Source organism: Equus asinus, chromosome 22, assembly GCF_041296235.1.
Source record: "Equus asinus isolate D_3611 breed Donkey chromosome 22, EquAss-T2T_v2, whole genome shotgun sequence".
Classification (NCBI taxonomy): domain Eukaryota; kingdom Metazoa; phylum Chordata; class Mammalia; order Perissodactyla; family Equidae; genus Equus; species Equus asinus.
Window position 1 is genome coordinate 13,688,803 of NC_091811.1, and position 21,547 is coordinate 13,710,349.

The window sequence follows — 21,547 nt, forward strand, 5'->3', positions numbered from 1 at the left end:
CATACTAAGTCTTCAAAGTTCAACTCACATTGTAATTTACATTTACATCACATCTCAATTTGGAGTAGCCATATTTCAAGTGCTCAATAGCCACATGTGGCTGGCGGCTACCACACTGACAGTGCAAATCTAAGGTATCAAGTATGTTTCTATAAACCATACTTAATCTTGAACTTACATTATTTCTTCTGTCTGACTGGATTAACCCACAAGAAAAAACAGGTAGTATAGGTAATGACTCACATTTAGAGTACCAAAATTCTCAGGAAAGATCTAACATTATATCTAACTATAAGGTATCTGAGAACCAATACTGTGCGTGTGGTGGTACTTACTGCTCAGTAGGTATTACGGAAAATTTCTTAGGAGACTAGTCTCATTTGAGACTACTACAGTTAAGTCATTATGTACTTACAAATTATGTTGGACTATGCTGGGGAAAAAAAACATGTAAATAAACCAGATTTCACTCTGCTAAACTACATTTCTGTCAACCAACTTCCATGCCACCAGTCTCACCAGGCCAGGAAGTGGGAAGCAATCTTTTTAGGCCCCATTTATAATTTTTCACCACAAGTTCTACTACGCCCCCTCAATAAACACTGTTTCACCTCTAAATTTCCCCTATTCTGCTTTAATAAATGATACATGGTTAACCTTATTATCTTCTAGAAAGGTCCACCTAAGAACTTTCAAACTCTGAAAATATTATTTCTGAAACAATTCTTTTCCTTCTCCTGTGCCTACTAAATGTACTCTTTGTTCACAGCATAACCTGATCTTTCATCCCTATCTTTTTCCTTATTCACATCTATTCTAGTTTTAACTTGTTTTTCTCCCAGGCTTAACAATCATTTCAAACACAGCCTCACATCTTATCTCCTTTTTTTTCAGTCATATCTATTTTACAAATCTTTACTTCTATATTTAACAGCTTTCTTCACTCTACCTTCCTGCATATGGTCATGTACACGCTTGCCAACTGGATACACAGTACATTAAAAATCCTTACACTTCTGTCCTCGAGTATCGTATTTTCTTCCCTTGCATTCTCCCTGTGGGAAATTTCACTTTCCCACAGCAATCTGGGAAACCTGGACTTAAGAGGATAGTGGGCCCAAGATCTCATAGCCATAAACAAGTGATAGAGCAAGGATTTAAGACTAAATGGTCTGTCTCCAGATCCTATGATCTTAACCACTAATTCTGTAATACACTCCTACCCTCAGAGCTAGACCAAAAAGAGTATACATTGTACGATCTCATACATGTAAAATTCTAGAAAATGCAAACTAATTACAGTAATGCAAAGCAGATCAAGGGCTGCCTGGGAATGAAGGAGAGGGAGAGTAGAGAAGAATATCGGGGAGATGCAGGAGAAACGGATTAACAAAGAGGTACAGGAAAACTTTTGGGACAATGTTCATTATCTTGACTGTGGTGTTGGTTTCACAAGAATACGTATTAAAACTTACCAAATTTTACATTTTAAATATATGCAGTTTATGTCAATAAATCTGTTTTATTAAAAAGTAAAATCAGAAAACATGGTATTGGTATAGTAATAAACCAACAGACTGTTGCAACAGAAGTGGAAGCCCAGTTATAGACCCACACACATAGGGACTCATACATACATAAAACAGAGGTGACACAGAGGGTATAGTATAGACAACAGAGGTAATCAGTGAGGAGGGGATAGAGTATTCAATAAACTGTTTTTAAAGAAGTGGTTACCCATATTCAGAGAGAGAAGATCCCCAACTCGTATCATACATGGAAATGAATTCTGCGTGAACTAAAGATTTATATATGAAAAGCAAATCTTTAAAACTTTTAAAAGGAAAATATTTTTAAGGCATTGAGGCACGGAAGGATATTTTTTAAAAGACACAGAGGGGCCGGCCTGATGGCAGAGTGGTCAAGTTCACAAGCTCCACTTCAGCAGCCGGGGGCTCCTGGGTTCAGATCTCAGACACAGACCTATACAACACTCATCAAGCCATGCTGTGGCAGTATCCCACAGATAAAACGGAGGAAAATTGGCAATGGATGTTGCTCAGGGCCAATCTTCTTCATCAAAAAAAAAGAAAGAAAGAAAGGACATAGAAAGGACACATCATAAAGAAAAAGTACTAGCAAACCCAGCTATGTTAAAATTTAAAACTTCTGCACATCATGATACCATTTTAAAGTATTTGTTTATTTTATCTACATTTTTATGTGCCTGAAATAGTTCTTAATAAAAATAACATTAAGGAAGATAGAGGCATATTTATACTTGCTTTTAAAAATCTAGATATTTTGTGAACTGGTCAAAATTAAATATAACCCAATATTAAACTTCAATTTTTAAACTTTATTACCATTTAAAATCACTCCAGAAAATTAAATACTTAGATATAAATTTAACAAAACGTGATAGGATCTGTGTGTTGAAAACTAGAAATGGCTAATGAAAGAAATCAAAGGAGATCTAAATGAGCCCTTCCCTTGAGTACTATATAAAATGTAAACTTGACATGTGTCAAGGCAGCCAGCCTACTTAAAATTTTCCTCCAGGACAAGGAAGAAGAAAAGATTATTTAGCAGTGATAAAAAATGTGTTTTACTAACAAACAGTAGAACTACGATAAGTCAAGCCCAATGAATCCAAGAGATGTTACACTAAAAATTTCCAGTTTAGGTGCCTGAATTCAGTACTAAAGACCTCAGAGAAGAATTAAAATCCAACCCAAAACAAAGATGAACTACATGATCACCACTGAGTTCTCCAAAGGTCCTTTCTAAAGTGCAAGATGACAAAAGTATTTAAGTTGACCTCAGTTTTCCCTCATCTACCTATTACAATCAGAAACAGTCTACCATGCAAAGAAGGAAAAAGTTCCAGAAGAGAAATGTCAGAACAGACTGAATAATAATTCAATGGGGAGAAAAGGACTGCCACTAGAGAGCAAAGACCTTTGCAGAATATGAAATTCAATAATCAGGTTCCTCAAGATGCCAAAAGAACCCAGTGATTCTTATCCCTTGGGCATTCAGGCACAGCTCAAGCTGGCCTGTGTGGCTACTAATCCTATTTGACAGTATCAGATTTGGTTCCTGTTAGTTGAATCCATCACACAGCATCAGTTAGCGAGTCAAGAGGGTGCTCACTGAACCCACTGACCCTTCAGCACACTTAAAGAGGTCAAAGTCTTAGAAAAGTATACACGTCAGAAATTTTAAAAATACATAAATCACATACTAAGTTATTTGTACCTAATTTCTACATTCTAATTTGTATTTTATATACTACATATTCCACCTTTAATATGTATACTATGTATTCCAATAACCACAAGGAAAAAACAAAGCAACTCACATAAAAACGTTTTACACAATAGCCCCAAAATACACTACTAAATTTCTATAATAAAGGCAAAAAGTCCGGACATTTAAACCTGTAGATAAGTCTAATTTCCTTGTTTCTCAGTTCTTCTCAGCATTAACAACAGAAAAATGAAAGGCCTTCCATCTGTGGGTCAAGAATCAGAACACAGGAAAACACCCCTCATCATTTCTAAATGTTTCTCATTCTGATGGTACCAAAGTCTCACAGGACAATACCTGTGAGACCTCATATTGCTGCTTCTTTACCAAAAGTACCCAGATGTCCTGGTTGTGCTTTTAGGTTAGATCCCTGATCAGTTTAGTGGCCTGGAAATGTGCCAGTGCTAACCAGTCATAAAAACCTGCATGCCATTTTGAGGGAATGTCAGGTATGAGAACCACAGGAATTGGTGACTGAAAAAAGCAAAGAATGAAAACCCTTGTTATAAACATATAAACCTTCGGTGTAAGGATAGCTGTAAAGGCAGGCTTTGACATAAAAAATATTTCATATCACAAATACTTGGCACAGAAATTACCCCAGTCCATACTCTAATTACTAAATTATCTTTTCTTTACTAAGTATTTAACTCAAATCACCTGTGTACACTTTTACTTGGTCTGTTTTTTCGTGCAACGCAGAATTTAAATGTGCTGGTCTGGACATCTAAGATGAAAACAACCACAAAACCCACTTTGTCACTCCTAGATTAACTGCTCCGAATTCTAACTGATCTTTTGGTTTGGAGTGAAGTAAAATCATAGCATAATTTTGCGTGAGGTCCATATTGTGCAAACCACAAAAAACACTCAGGAAAGCGCCTCAGAGACTGGCAGGACACACAGTCATCACCCGAACACCATTCCTGGCAGAAGGAATAAGACCTTGTTTATTTATATCAACTGAGCTGGAGGAACAGAGTCCACCCACCTTGCCACGCATAAAGGCCTGAGGCAGGTAAGTTATGCCAACTTCAACAAAAACAGAAGGTTTTTCTCTAAAAGGATTTCTCTATCGACGGACAGGAACAGAAAAATGGCAACCTTGCTGTTTTGGCTTCTCACTTCTGATCACAAAACTATTATCTCAACCTATCTTAACCTTCTTTTGTTTTATCTCAATAAATAAATCTATCTAAATGCACATTAGCAGTAATAATTGCATGGAAACAGTAGCTTGTTTCCTATAATTTCTCTCTTGGCTTTATCAATATGACTCATCCCCTTTCTAATTCTTGGACCACACCTTTTCAGTTTTCTTCACTGCATCCTGTCTTTTCCGCTTCTTCACATTTCACTTCATACAACTTCCTTTGGAAAAAAACAATTCAATCCTAAGGCTTTAACCACCACCTCCATAATGACAGCTTCCAAATCTTTATTCCTAGCCCCAATCGGTTATAAAAACCTGAGATTCTAACAAAATTTTCTACTTAAACCAGATCTTCCATTGAATATTTAGTTTAGAATGAGACCTTTTTTTAGAACCGTGTGTGTGTGTGTGTGTGTGTGTGTGTGTGTGTGAGGAAGATTGGCCCTGAGCTAATATCTGTTGCCATTCTTCCTCTTTTTGCTTGAGGAAGACTGCCGCTGAGGTACATCTGTGCCAACCTTCCTCTATTTTTTTATGTGGGATGCTGCCATAGCAAGGCTTGACAAGTGGTGCTAGATCTGCGCCAGGGATCCAAACCTGCAAACTCCATGCCTCCGAAGCAGAGCGTGTGAACTTAACCAGTACACCATGGCGCCAGCCCCTAGAACCTTTTCTTTTAAAGGATCTTTAAAGATCACCTAATATGGTCAAACATTAATGTAAATTAAATGAGTCGTGTCTATTATATTATTTTCTGCATTTTTCCTGTATTTGGCAGTATTTCATAAATTTTTTTAAAATTAAATCATCTAAATTCCTAATTTTAAGGTGAGGAAATCAAAGCCCAAACTAAGTGACTTGCCCAAGATCACTATGTATAATTTCCTATCACCACATTTCCCATTGTTCCCATCTGGAAAGGAGGCCGAATGAAGGGCACTGGGCCATGGGACTCACAATGTACACAAGTAAATCTTTTTAAAAGGCTTTGAGGCAACAAACTGCATGGAGCTCTGACGTGTCATACCAGACAAAAAGCTGAAGAACTCAGAGAAACATCGAAAAGGCCAGGGGTAGAGATGCACCATTCCACAGTACACAGTTTATTTGTACTTTGTGTACTAAAAATAAAAATAAAGACTGCAAATATAAATCTAAAAAACCAATGTCAATATCATCTCCACCTATTTTCCCTTGAAAATTCATAACAGAAAAAGAAGACACAATAATAGTTACATAAAGTATATTGTAATAAGCTGTATTCAGGTATGCAGCCCTAATAGAAATGTTAATACTCTTGGTCTCTGCAAATCCCATAAAGCAAGACAGTCAGTCAAACTAGTTCTTCTCCTTGACCCCTCTAAGCCAATACATCTGTAACACTTCCTCATTCTACTATCAGAACTAAGATCAACTAAGCCTTACAGCTCTCTCTATGTGAAAACCCTTGGAATCACAAAGAGAGAATTTCCACATTTGAAGAAATCTTAACGGTCACTTGTTTCAATCTCACATAAAGTCTGAATCACTTTATACAATATCCCTTTTACACAGGAATCTCTAGTATTTATTTGAACACCGCCAATAAAAAACAGGTGCAAAGTTCCTCTCTAGAAGCTGCCCACACTCTGCTTTTAACAAGTATAGTAAAAAGCTCTCTCTTACTTTGAAGTAAAAAAAATCGTGTTTTTCTATAGTTTTATCCTTGGCCCAAGTTCGACCTCTTAGGCCAGACTCTCTTCCATAACAGCCATTCAGATACAAGCTGAAGACCATGTACTCCCAAGACCACTTCTTTTCCAAGCTATCACTCAGCTGTTCCTTGATATTCCACGGTTTCAGACTCTGCGTCTAAACATGCCTAAATGTGCCGATGTCCCTTAAATCACTGTATCCAGAACTCAGTATTTTAGATGTCATCCTTATTTCTAGACACTTCTAAAACAACCTAAGAATGCATAAAGTTTTTGGTTTTTTGTAAGGTTTTCTTGGCAAAGTGAGTTTGGCAGCCGCTTTACAGATATTGAAGGATCACTTAAAGTAGACTGTTTTGTTTTGCTTTTTTGGTTTTTTTTTGGAAGGATAGAAAAATAAAGATTTTTACAGTCATCCTATTAAATTTTATCCTGCTTGATTTAGCCCATTATTTTGTTTTAAAGTTCTTTTGGAATGCTGAATTTCTAATCTAACATGCATGTTACCCACCCCTACCCCATATTTTTTCCCATCCAATTCATTAATAAAAAATATTTAACAAGAGTCAAGGTTAGAGATACAAGATACTACCAGAAAGTTAGATGTAGGTTAACATACATCATTAAATACCATCTTTTGGGAAAAGTCAATTGACAGCCACGAAGAAACCTAATTATCAGCTTATCCGCTTACATTTCTCCATCTTATTTACATTGCCTTGCCAACGCCTTGAAGATGCATAGATCTACTATATCTCCCATATATTCCTGATCTTCCAGACTAGAAATCCTACCAAAGAATATAAAATGAGCCTGAGATGATCCAGTTTTAATGCTGACTTTTAGTGATCACACTTCTACTTCAAGGTCCTCCAACATTCCATTCTAAAACTGCACCTTAGGAAAAAGATCAGGTTTTGCATAGATTTGGCAATCCTCTTTCTTCCCTGCTTTGAAAATCAAAATGACACTTGCTCAGGGGCTGGCCCAGTGGCGTAGTGGTTAAGTTCGTGCACTCTGCTTAAGCGGCCCAGGGTCACAGGTTCGGATCCTGGGCATGGACCTAGCATCACTCATCAAGCCACACTTTGGTGGCATCCCACATAAAATAGAAGATTGGCACAGTTGTTAGCTCAGCAGAAATATTCCTCAGGCAAAAAGAGGAAGATTGGCAAGAGATGTTAGCTCAGGGCCAGTCTTCCTCACACACACAAAATTAATAAATGACACTTACTCAAAGCCAAGCTCAGAAACCTCTTGTATCTTCCTGATTCCTCCACGACGATCAGTAACACATCAGTGATTTTTATTTGCACATGGGATTTAAACTGTCTCAACCAAAGACAAAAAATTTTATAGCACTTCTCAAACTGAAGAAATTGTTAAAATGCAAACTGTGATTCAGGAGGTCTGAAGTAGGGCTCAAGATTTTGTGTTTCTAACAAGCTCTTAGGTGAGCCTACGTTGCTGCTCTTTGAACCTCACCGTGAGCAGCAAGGTTGCAGATCTCTTGCATGCTTTCTTATAGTTTCTCTTTTCACACAGCATGGGCTTCATTTTCATGTTTCCGCTGTTGAAATATACACCCTACCCTTCTCAGTCCTTTGATGTTCATCTTGATGGGGAAGACAAAACAATCTGGAGGCAGAATTTAGGCTGCTCTATCATCTAGCAACATTATTCTAACAAGTAGAAGCAACCAATAAGCTCTTCCTTTTATGATCTTTCTCCAAATGTCTTCATTTTATTGGATAAACTTCAATTGATTTTGGAGTTTTTGTTTTAACAGCACTATTGTTGTTAGGCCTGTGCCAGACTCTTATATTGGTATTTGATTATTTTTTCCTACTTGTCATATTAACGTCCTTTTTCTACTATTCTTTCTTGCATCTCACTCCTTCCTCCAAGATACAATTTTTCTCTTTAGTCGATCTTTCTCTGTGGATCCATGAGTAGTAAACTCTCTCAGTTTGTGTTAGTCTGAAAAAATATCTTTATTCTACCTCCACTGATGAATGAGAGTTTAGCTAGGTATAGGATTATGAACTGCCAACGTCTTTCACTGAACTTTGAAGATTTTACTCTACTATATTCTCACTCTTGTTGCTGCTGTTTAAAAGTCTGCTGCTGGCCTAATTGTCAGTCCTTTGTCGGTTAACTGTCTTTTCTCTCTGGCAGCTTTTAAGATCAGTTTATCTATGGTTTTGTTATGATGTATTTAGGTGTGGATATTTTCCTGCTCAAGAATTATTTGCTCCTGAACTGAAGGTCCATTACTATCAACAAGTCATAAAACTGCTCAGCAATTCTCTCTTTTAAAATAGCCACCAATTTCCTCTATCCTCTCCTTTTGAAACTCCCATAGACTTCTATTTCCACAGACTTCTCTTTAGTAATTTCTATCTTTTTATCTGTCCTATTGCTCTCTGGATAGTATCTCATTAGATCTATCTTCCAATTCACTAATTGTCCCTGCAGTTCTCTCTAATCTGCAGTTTAACATATTGAGTTTTTCATTTTAGTTGTTATATGTTTCATGTCTAAAACCCTGTATTGTTCTTTTATAACCTGCCTGGTACTATTTAGTGTTTTGCTCTTTGTTCATGTTTTAAATCCTTTCTTCACGTATTTAATAATAATAATAGTTAATATTTACTGAGTGCTCTCTGTACATATAACTCATTTAATTCTCATAACAGTCTATGAGATAATGCTATTATTCTTCTCACAGATGAGGAAATTGAGGCACAAAAAGTATAAACTCAGAGAAGAACTAAAGAACTAAATTTCTCTGATTCCTCCATTCACTTAAAACTATCACTGATCCATGCAGAGTTCTACTGTTGTTTTATTTTATAGTAGTCCCCCCTTATCTGTGGTTTTGCCTTCTGCAGTTTAAGTTACCTGCAGTTAATCACAGCCCAAAAATATTAAATGGAAAATTCCAGAAATAAACAATTCATAAGTTTTAAATTGTGCACCATCCTGAGCAGTGTTAATGAAATCTCATGTCATCCCACCCAGGAAGTAAATCATCCCTTTGTCCAACTACCAGCCCAACAGTCACTTAACAGCTTTCTCTGTTATCAGATCAACTGTCATGGTATTGCAGTGCTTGTGTTCAAGTAACACTTATTTTACTTAATAATGGCTGACAAGCGCAAGAGTAGTGATGCAGGCAATTCAGACATGCCAAAGAGAAGCTATAAAGTGCTTCCTTTAAGTGAAAAGGTGAAAGTTCTTGACCTAATAAGGAAAGAAAAAAATCGTATGAAGTTACTAAGATCTACAATAACTTTTATTACAATATATTGTCATAATTGTTCTATTTTATTCTTAATTAGTGTTTTTAATCTTTTATTGTACCTAATTTATAAGTTAAACTTTATCATAGGTATGTATGTATAGGAAAAAACATGGTATATATACAGCCATGCATTGCTTAACAATAGGGATACATTCTAAGAAATGTGTCACTAAGTGATTTTGTCCTTGTGTGAACATCATAGAGTGCACTTACACAAACCTAGGTGGTATAGCCTACTACACACCAAGGCTATATAGTACTAATCTTATGGGACCGTGGTCATATATGCAGTCCATCACTGACTGAACAGTTGTCGTGCGGTGCATAACTGTACAAAGTCTGGTTCTAGCAGCGGTCTCAGGCGTCCACTGGGGGTCTTCGAATGTATCCAATATCCATTCCCCTTTAATACGCAGACATTTTAATGTGTTTAATATGTTCTTAAATATGCACACATCTTAGAAATACAGAGGCTTCTGTTCACATACAGATGTGTTTTCAATTTATATGAATGCTATATCCCTCATTCTGTTTCTTTTAAAAAATATATATCCATGGTTCTATGAATAATTCTATCTAGATCATTGCTGTTGACTTTTACATGGTATTCCATGGTACACATCCACTGTGTTTTACTTATCCAACTCCCCTGGTAACAAACCCTTTGGCTGTCTTCAAATCCCTGTTCTAAAGTGAACATCCTTATACATGTCCTCTTGGGGACCAGTGGGAAATTTTCTCTGGGGAATATATCCAAGAGTGGCATTACGGAGACCAACTATACTGCCTATGTTCCTGTTAGCCCAAATCCTTACAAGCACTGAATATTATTTCATTTTCTAATTTTTGTCAATTTAATGAATGGAATGTCATGTTTCATTGTCTTTGAAATTTGGATTTCTCCCTTTACTAGTCAGATTGAGGATCTCAAGCTGTATTTGTTAATCACTTAGGTTTCCTTGTCTGTTAACTGCCTATTCAAATCCTTTTGTCTCTCCCTATAGTCTTGATCTTTTCCTTATGATTTGCAAGCATCTTGTTTTATTCTACACCTCAATCCTTAATATTTTGGGAGGCAGTGAAAATATCTTCTCCCAATCAGTGACCCATTTGTTAACTTTGTCAATGGTGTTCTTTCTTGAACAGAAATATTTAAATTTGATGGAGTCATTTAAGATATCCTACCTAAAATGTTAACATTTTTGTTGATTAGCTTTACAGTTTTCTCTTTCACACTGAGGTCCTTAATCAGTGTGGAATTCACTGTTTTATCTGACATGACATAGGTGGCCAACTTTCTTCTTCATATAGTATGTCCATTTTCTAACAATTGCTTAATTCACACTAGTTTATGATACCCCCTCCATATAAATGTCTCTGATTTCAACTTCTCTATTGTTTCTCAGTGGTCTAGCTGCCCTTTCCTGAGCTGGTACTACACTGTTCTGGGTTGTATGATTTGGTTTGGTTTACGGCTCTGTCTCAGACCTAACAGGGCAAGTCTCTCATCTTTTCTTTTTCCTCACTTTAATGTTAGAATAGCTTTATTTGTCCATAAAATTTTTTAAAATTTTTAACTATGGTAAAATACACATAAAATTTGCCATCTTAACCATTTTAAGCGTACAGTTCAATTGAGTTCAGTACATTCACGCTGTTGTACAACCATTCTCCAGAACTCTTTTCATCTTGCCAAACTAAAACTCTGTACCCCTTAAACAACTCTCCCTCTGCCCTTCCCCAGCCCAGAGCAACCACAATTTTACTTCTATCTCTATGAAGTTGACTTCTCAAGGTATCTCATATAAGTAAATTCATATATCTTTTTGTGACTCATTCATGAAAAGTTTAAAATCAAATGAGTTCCCAAAGAAATACTGCTGGTTATTTTCATTGGAGCTGCAAAAAAAAATTATACTAACCTAGGGAGAATTGATGTCCCTACAGTATTAAATTATATCTATTTTTTCTTTATAATTGCTTTTTTTTTTTTTTTGAGCAAGATTAGCCCTAAGCTAACTGCTGCCAATCCTCCTCTTTTTGCTGAGGAAGACTGGCCCTGAGCTAACATCCATGCCCATCTTCCTCTACTTTATATGTGGGATGCCTACCACAGCATGGCTTGCTAAGCAGTACCATGTCCGCACCCAGGATCCGAACTGGCAAACCCCGGGCCGCCGAAACAGAACATGTGAACTTAACCACTGTGCCACCGGGCCAGCCCACACCATCTATTGATATAGTATATCGCTCAATTTGTTTTTCCTCATATTCTTTTGTAGAGTCTTGGGCTTTTTTGCTTTTTCTACTTTTTGGAACAACTTGAATACAAAAATGATTATGTATTTTTGGATGTTGACAGAACTCTACTGGAAAGCCATCTGGGCCTTAGGATTTGGGAGGGAGATAGGATTGAGGTTTATTTTTAAATCTATAACGATTGATCTCATGTTGCTCGTGTTTTCTATTCTCCCTTAACCTACTTTGTCATATTTTCCATATACGTATTTCTTTCTTCTAGCTTTTCAAGTTTATTAGAATATTACTGTTTATAACTGTATTGTTTTTAAACTGTGTGATACTAGTTACTTTTCCATTATTATTTTGTAAAATATCTTCCTATCTGATTAACCTTTTTCAAATAACTAACTCTTGGTTTGGTTTGGTTTTATCCTATACTCCATTGATTTCTAATTTAACATCTATTACTCTCCATCTCATTGTTCTTTTGGATTTAATTCTGTTGCTTTTTTCCTGGTTTCCTGATTTGAATGCTTACCTTATGTGCTTTCATGATTTCTTGTTTTCTAATATGTTAAAAACTAGACATTTCCATCTAAATACTACTTTAGTTATATCGCATAGATTTTTCTTTTTACTAGAAAATAGTAAATGTATGGAATATAGAATTCCATACATTTTGACATATAGTGTTTCACTGTCACTCACTTCTAAAATTTTTTATTTCGACTTTAACCCAGGTGTCATTCAACAGGACATTTTCAGATTCCAAGCTTATTTTGGTTTTGGTGCAATTCTTTATTACTGATTTCTAATTTTGCTGCATTAGGTGTCAGAGAACACAGTCCATGTGACTTTGACTCTTGGGAATTTTGAAGTTTCCTCTGTGACCTAGTACTTGGGTTGGTTTTTATGAGTGTTCACTCAGTTCTTGAAAATACTGCTTATTCTCTATTTGTTAGTGCAAGATTCTATATACATACCTATTAGTTTGAGCTTACAAATATTATCAAAATCTTCTAAATTGTTGTTTACCTTTGTTTCATCAAATTCTGAAAGGACTATGTTCAAATAACCAACTGCAGTTGATAATTTGTCTATTTCTCCCCATTGTTGTTTTAAACACTTAAAAGCATATTGTTAGATGTATAAATGTTCATAATCATTCTGTTTTCCTGATCTATTGTTCCTTTTATCAGTATATAACATTGCTCTGTGTGTTTTACAATTTCTTTGCCTTAAAAGATAATTTAATGTTAAAACAAATTTAGGGGGGTCATATCTTCCTGATATACCTTTTATCTTTAAATTTTTTCTATCCTTTTACTTTTAATTTTGCTGTTTCTTTTTGTCTTATGTTTAACTCTTGTGAAAATATTTATCAGTATCCTACTTTTTAGCCCAACTGAGATTTGTATTTTGATCTAAACTTAACTCATTTGCATTTATTGCCTTTCCCATTATTCATATTTATTTCAGCCAACTTTTTTCATGCTGTCTATATACCATCTTGGGCTTTTTTTCCCCGCCATCTGTTCCATTCTTCACTGGATAAACTGAGTTTTATACTGATGGTCTAAGACTTCTACATTCCATTTTTATTCTCCTGGAGTATTAACAGACATACTTACACTTATATTTTCCTGTCAATTTCTTAAGCTTATCATTATCTACATCTCCACAAACAAGACACTGTCCCACCATCACTGTGGGCAGTGCCAACTCACCATTTGGAATGGGGGAACTAACAGTGGCAGGAAGCAAGCCCCTCAGATCAGAGAGCCTCTGGAGTAATTAATAACCTGAACCTCTGCTCTTCCAAAGCTCTTTTTCTAAAGCTATCTTCTACCTAAGGGATAGAGAGGATGTGGAGAGAGGAGAGGGCATTCAGAAGCTGGTCAGTCTGCCTTCACAAGTTGGCTTGAATAGCACACCAACGTTACCCTGCAGCACCCGCCCCCTCCACTAACCCATAACTCACAGGGCTACGCACTGTTCACAGTTCACAGTGCTGATGGGGCAATGATATACCAAGAACAACCTGAGACAGAAGAAGCACCTGAAAAATATCCCATATCATTCCACGGCACCCAGTGCTCTTTTACTCTGAGCAGCTGTTTCATACACATACACACACTTACCCCTCAACCATTTCCTATTATATAATTTTTATGCAAATTTCTTCAACTTCCCTCACTTCTGTGTTATCTCCACAGTTTGGTATGGGAGAGAGATCATCAGCCTTTCTGTTTTATTCACCACTGTATCCCCAGTGGGCAGAAGAGTCCTTAGCAGGTATCTGCAAATAACTGCTAGAATGAATGAAGGAATCAATCAATAAATCTTTTTCTTCTTTCATAATCTCATGTGATGAAAGCATGTCTCTCTTTTTCTAAAGCTATGTATCTCCATTATCCTAAATTCTAGGCTATATCCTTTTCTCATCTCTGCTAACATGAATTGATTCCTTTTCTCCCCACCTTTCTTTGTAGCTAGTCCTCAACCTACCAATCGAACAAGAGTCAGGGTCTCTACAGCATTCCATAATCAGCAGAGTCAGAAAAGACAGGTTCTAGTCTCAAAACTAATACCAAGCAGTCGCATAGGCCTTCAGCATGCCACTTACTCTGTCTGCACCTCAGATTCCTCACAGGGAGGCATTACAGCATTATGATCAAGAACATAAGTTTTGGAGTTTTAATTGATCAAGTTCTGAATCCCAGGTAATCAGGCAATAAGTCATGCAACCTCAATCTCTCTAAATTTCAGTATGCCCATGTATAAAATGTTAGAACAATTTTTTATTTCTTAGAAGTTTATTGTGAGGATTAACAGAGAAAACGAATGAAAGTATATGCAACCTACATAGTATATAAAAAGCATTCAACATTAGATATTATCATATATGCTTTTTAAATTATGGAAAGGCTACATGATCCAAATGCACTCTAGCTCTAAGAATGTATTATTAACTCTAAGTATGCTGAGGAAGTCAGAACTCTAGCTTAAAGAGAACAGAATACTGGGGCACTGGGTGGGATTACAAGCAGAAGGTGCATGTCAAGCAACAGCATCTAAGCTCCAGTACCTGAAAGTCTTGGAGCTAGGGCAGTTCTTAACTTTGTACTACCAATTCCCTGAACCACTTCCTGTAATCGTCACTAAGACATGGATGATAATGTCCACCTATAATGAACAGAATTCCAAAACTCATGTCCTGGGCAAGTAAGAAAAAAATGGTACTACTTTGAGGGGGTAAGTTCTCCATATTTTAATTTATTAATAAAATGAGCTCTGCTCTGCACATTGAGAACTCATCCAGAAAGTAAACTCAATGAGAGGTCCACAGTATGTCATCAAGGTTTAGGAACAAGAAAGCGGGCAAAAAACAGAAAAATTCCTTTAAATATTGTAACCAATTTTGAAAGTCCCTGGGACACTAGTGAGATTGGCCCCAAGTGCCAATTAAAAGTAATGTACTAATTAAACACTTTACATAATTTTCACCTATAAAAGCAAGACAACAATACTTATCTTGCCTAATGCATACCATTACTCTGAGGATCAAATAAAACAAAAGAGAACAAATAAAAACGCTTGCAAGGGCCAACCCGTGGCTGAGTGGTTGAGTTCGAGAGCTGTGCTTCAGCAGCCTGGGATGTCTCTGGTTCGGATCTTGGGCATGGACCTGGCACCATTTGTCAAGCCATGCTGAGATGAGGTCCCACACAGCACAACCAGAAGGACCTACAACTAGAATATACAACTATGTACTGGGGGGCTTTGGTGAGAAGAAGGAAAAAAAAACAAAAAAAAGAAGATTGGCAACAGATATTAGCTCAGGTGCCAATCTTTAAAAAGAAAAAGTGCTTTTAAACAGTAAAGTGTTTAAAAGAATCCTTAACCCATTGATAGTTAATACTTCCCTCCAAGTTCAGATGAGGGCTACATAAACATCTATGCTAGCCCTATTAAAACATCTATTCTAACCTTTGAAGTTGGTACTATTATTGTCCTCATTTACAAATGAGGAAATGGAGGATTAAAGAAGTAAAATAACTCATCCAAAGTCATATAAATAAATGTAGACAGCTGTGTTTCAAGCCTAGGTCAGACCCCAAAGCCCATGCTCTTGGCCACTATGTCACTAAGTCCAGGCCACTTCTGTGAAGGTCAACAGACCAAAAGAGATGTTCATAAAATAGGACCAACTCCAAAGATACTAGATATTGCGTGCTGTCCAACACAAGATGGCCGCATTCCCTGAATCCAAACGGGAAGAAAATCACATCTTTTTCCATATCCTTTTTTTCCTTAAACAATTTTAAAATTTAAAAAAACTTCTTGACCCACGTTCTTTTTCATATTTGCTTAATTTAGTGATCTGAGAGTTAGATCAGAGTCTAGTACAGCTGCAGAGAGGAAGACAAGCTCAATTAAGAGCAAATTATAGAAACGTGAGACTCAGAGAGCTGGCTCAAACTGACTTTTATGAGCTCTAAATGAGAAAGTTGCTTTGGAAAAAAGTGACCCATGCCAAGTGTCCACCAGAATAATTTGAGGAAAAAAAAGTAAATGCTAATAAATAGGCATATTACACTCACAGAGTCATCTCAAATTCAAAAGGAAGTCAGCTTTTATACTATTATCTTTTAGGATGAGACAGTTATCTTTGAGCAGTTGTCCTAGTAACTTACAGCAGCAATCACTGAAATTCAGTTATTCCCACAATGGCCAAAAATACATATAAGAACCATTCAAGAAATGGTTGACCACAAATACAGCTTTATTCTCTATGGTACAAGAAACCAATCACAAGCCCATCTGTGTGAGACCAAGCTAATAAGAACATTATTTGAGAAGGGTATAAAGAGAAGGACGGATTGTCAAGGGGAAAACATCATTTGTTGGACTGTGACACGCTTTTAAATATTAGCATTATCATTAACCAACTGCCCGGTTCTCTGGTTCGTACATCTGCCAGCTCCATCCAAAGCTACCACAGTAGCACAAACTTGGAAGTAGGCTCACCTCTAAAACACTGGCACCCTCTTCTGATCTTTTTGTAGTACTGCATGCATACCAGTTACTGAAGTGAAAAACTCTAATAAAGCCATAAATTAATAACTTTGCAGGTAACACTTTCCAGATAATTTTTTATTTGCAATTCCTTGAATAAACCTAAATTTAACTTAATAAAAATATGAAAGAGCAGACATTCTAAAAAAATTTATCAATGAAAAGAAAACCAACTATGTTCTCTTAACAGTTTATACATATATAAGCTGATTTTATTACAACTATAATGATGACAAAAACTAACGTACCGAAGACCTTACGTGCGCTTTGCACTAGGTGTGAATAAACTAGTTTAATCCTAACAACAGCCTTATGAGGTAGGCACTCCTATTCTCTTCATCTTATAGATGTGTAAAGTGAGGCACAATAAAGTTAAGTAACATGCCCAGGATCACGTACCTGGTAGTAAGTGCTAAGCTGAAGTTCAAACTCAGTAACCATGACTCCAGAGCCACAGGCTTATCTATACCTGAAATATCCCTCTGAGGTAGAATGGAGCTGACATCATGATAAAATGAAACACGATCAAAATAGAAAAACTGTAAGTTGTAAGGAAAATTACAAATACATCATCCAAATTTCTCATTTCAACAAAGTCCTAAAGTGCACAAAAATAAAATATTACATGAAATAGTTTTGGTCATTTTCTCATTCCTCCTCAGTTGAAGATTCCAGTCTTCTGGATCTACGATGTCTTTATGCATTCTTTTTACTCCTCATTCCTTTTTCCATGAAACTATGCCCTTATTTATGCATGATCTGCTTCTTCAAAAGGAAAGAAAAAACTAATCTATACTGTATGCTTTACTTTTCTTCGATAAAGCAGAACTACTTACATATTCCCACCTAAATTCCCTACTTCACTGCAATCTTTAAAAAATATTTACATTAGGACAGTAAATCCAAATAGTGTCATCAATTCCATCTCATTGTAAATATGACAGATTCTCATCTGTCTGAATTATTCACTGTATTCCTACCTGAAACAAAGGCTGACAGACTGGATAACCTTCTAAGATTTTCAAAATACTAACTTTCTTTTCAAACAGGATGTGAAGATACATTGTCTAATGATCTGTAGTTCAAAACGAGATCTATCTAGAACATTTCTAGATTCCATAGTATGCTTACCATTCTACTACTACTAATCATTCTGCTACTACTAATGATAATAATAATATCAAAAATTAAAAACATTTAATAATCCAAACACAGGGTAACAAGCTCAATGCCATTCATGACTGGAAGATTTACGATGGCTGAGAACAAAAGTTTTATTTAGATTTCTTTTTTACAACTATCTTTTCATTTCATGTTAGTTTAAAGTATACTTAGAAGTACAGACTAAGTGAAAGTCCAAAGTACTAAAAAGATATATAAACTGCACCAGATTTAACTTGTTTTGTCCAAGAACAAGAGAAACAAGATGGTTATATTTTAATACAATAACTGAATCACATTGCTAAAGAATTAATCATAACATTATTCTTATCTCCCAAACCTGAACAGAACAAACACAGCACAGGTAATAATACATATGAAAAGGTGTCAAGGAATCACCTCCCTGCAAGCCCCAGAATTCTTGTTACCTCAGTCTGTAGGATGGCAGCCCTTTGCTCCTTAGCGGTCAAGGACTCCTTCAGCACTTCAATGTGTTGCTTGCTGTCTGAAAACTGGTTCGTGAGTGTTTCTAGCTTTGTCTGTAGAGCTAGAAGTTCTGTGTCCTTTCTGGACAGCTCCTGCTTCACCTGGCCAATCTAGAAGAAAAGAAAAAGCTGTAAGGAAAAAAGAAATGAAACAACCATCGCTGATCTGTATCTGTGACAGATCTCAGTCATGAGATATGAAACTAAATGCAGCATTAACTTTACGAGCAGACATAATTCACGTTTTTGCATCACCTAATCTTGGACTACCACCGCCACCCCCACAAAACAAACAAAGCTTATTCAACTACTAGGGACATTTCCTAAATAAACTTTCATTTATTGTGTCTCCTAAACATTTTCTGAATCCTTTAGAAAAGGAATGGAGAGAGAAAAGTCCCAATTCAATTAGATGACTACGAGACAGCAGTAAGCATCTGAACACCACTGTACGGATAAAACGGCTTTCATTTTATTAAGTCAGTCCTCTTCAGAACATACAGCAGGATTAGTACAGACGTAATACAGAAAGAGAAAAAAGGAACCTCTTAGTATTGCTATCTAAATTTACATCCAAAAGCTGCTGCTGCTGTATTCTTTTTCCATTACATTTTTTTTCCTTCTCAAACAAAAGTTTACAAAAATCCTGATCTTAAAAAAACCACTTTTGGTGTTACAAGGCATTATAAATACATACTTTTAAAAAATCCTATAATTTTGATGAGTTAGGGGTACTGACCTAAAAAAAGATTCCACCTACAAAGTTACATCACCTACAACATGTCACATCAACTAAACTGTTAAAAGTAACAAGACCCTGACAAAGAACTCATAAAATTTCATTCTGTAGGAATCTACATGTGTAATTTGAATCTGAATTACTCTGACAGAGTAATCTACAAATCAATAGGTACCATTCATTCTCCCATAAATTTCTCTCATCTTAACTTAGAAAACATTTTATTTCAAACATCTCCTTTACATCTCTACTGTGTTTCTAAGAACTTTTTAAATAGTCTTTTATTCTAAATGTAAGCCAAAATAACAGAGAAGTCAGACCTGCTTTCACATTATGTCTACTCCTTAGCAAGGGAGCTGTGCACTAAAAGACAGACTGATTATTGGAAGTATAAATTTGACAAGAAGCCAATAATATTAGTATCACTGATGAAATGAAAAGCACTTTTTTTTAATTGAATCTATCTAAAGTATTTTAATTGTAATAATCTTTGGTATAAGAGGCAAAGCTTTTGAGAACAATTTCCCGTGAAAAATTACAAAATAAATTTTACTTAATCAAAATTAGACTTTTAAGGAGCACTAAAAATAAATTTCTAATTTACTCTTCTGTTTCAGCAAGACAAGCATTTTTCTCATATGCATGAAATCTCTATTTACAGATATAGTTATTCATTCATTCAACAAATATTTACGTGTGCTTACTGTATGCAAAGTACTAGAGGATACTAAGAACACCAGTGGAAGATAACTGTAAACGGCAGCTATTTTCATCTGTAATATAGATATGAACCCAGGAATTACCACGTACTGTAATGGTGTAGCATCTCTTTCATGACATCCCCTTACCAACAAAAAACACACATTAGTATTATTCCACCCCTAACATACAGAATGCACTAAAAATGCATTTGTTGTAGGAATGAATATTCGTTCAAAGTGTTATCACTTCCCCAGCTAAAGAACTATGGCTTAAAGATAACTCCAATTTCCAGCTACCTCTAATCATGTGATCAAAAATAAATACAAAATCTCAGTTTCCTCAACACCTGCATCATCTTCAAATAATGCTGTATTGATCATATAGATTAAGAGAAGAAAATATTGTAAATGGAAAGCAGAGTTTAAAAGCACAAATTTTCCTTAAAAGTTAGGAGTACAAAGCTTTGCAGGCAATCACACATGAGGATGAGTGTGTCTTTGAGTAATTACTTTACCTCTCTAAGCCTTGATTTCCTAATCAGCAATATGTAGAAAATAAACCAGTGCCACTGTACTATTTAGATATTAAATAAAATAATGTACGGAATGTGCTTAGCCTGTTGTTTGACACAAAAAGAAATGAATCATAGTAGCTGAGGAAAAAAAAGACATTTTAGATCAATTTCTCTGGACGATACATGGTTATAATAAAACAAATTAGAACCTTTCAGAAAAAATATTTCACTTTTATATGTATACTATAAAGTGGTCCATAAATAGCAAACACAACAAATTAGCACGAGTGTTTTTCTTTTTAATGTTGCAATCCAGTCTTATCCCACAATTATTTTCAGAAGCAGTTTTTTCTGACACTGTGTGACAAATGTGTGCACGGCCTAGTATAGGGGCAGTAGAGTGAAGAGCTTACCAGCACAGATTCTGGAACCAGATTGCTTGTGTAAAAATCAAACTCTGCCTCTTACTAGCTCTGTTTCCTAAGCACTACCCTGTTATCCCAACTTCCTCAGCTATAAATTGGGGTTGATAATATACCTACCTTAGTAGGTTATAAAATGTTTATAATATGTGCTCAAGTGTTAGCTATTTTATTATTTACCATTTTATTCTGAAATGGAATTTTAAGTTCTTCAGACAGAAAACTGAACTAGATTGAGACTTTAAATAAGTTTCATGCTAATTCTAATTTACTAGATAATTCTAAAGAAGCTAATCACTTTCTATAGATCTGTTTTAAAGAAAGTAACATTTGTTGCAAAATCACCTAATGGGGACTTTAAGATCACGCCTACATAGGAAGGTAAGGCATTTACTCAAGAATTTCCAATTTGAATAAACACTAGGTGACAGACCTAGAACATCTGCATATTTTTGTATGTAAGAAGAAAAAGAGACTACCAATCATACAGATCAATGAGTATCTAGTAACAGAAAAGGAGGTGAGGAAAAAAAGGCTCTGAAGTTCCATCCATACAATGACATAAGCAACAATAAAGAACCAGGTATAGGGCTTCCAGAACACATGAGGGCTCACTGCACACAAAGTCACATATGGGTCAAACTGGTGAACAAGAGTCGGTTAAAGAGCAGAGCAGGCTGGTTAGTGCTAGTATTGGGCAAAGCTGCCAACCACAGAGAATGAAAGTGTAAGCCACCC

General features: G+C 35.9%; 1 protein-coding gene across 16 annotated transcripts in view; it reads right to left on the bottom strand.

Moving 5' to 3' along the window:
• ERC1 (ELKS/RAB6-interacting/CAST family member 1) overlaps window positions 1–21,547 on the bottom strand; it is a 526,143-nt gene that overhangs the window by 377,860 nt on the left and 126,736 nt on the right. For all 16 annotated transcript variants that reach the window (XR_011497049.1, XR_011497048.1, XM_070494769.1 and 13 more), the window contains one exon: window positions 18,376–18,543. Coding sequence is in view for 14 of the 16 variants with exons in the window: in XM_070494769.1 (XP_070350870.1) it covers window positions 18,376–18,543 (168 nt within the window). In the remaining 2 variants the exon portion in view is untranslated. The remainder of the gene's footprint in view (window positions 1–18,375; window positions 18,544–21,547) is intronic.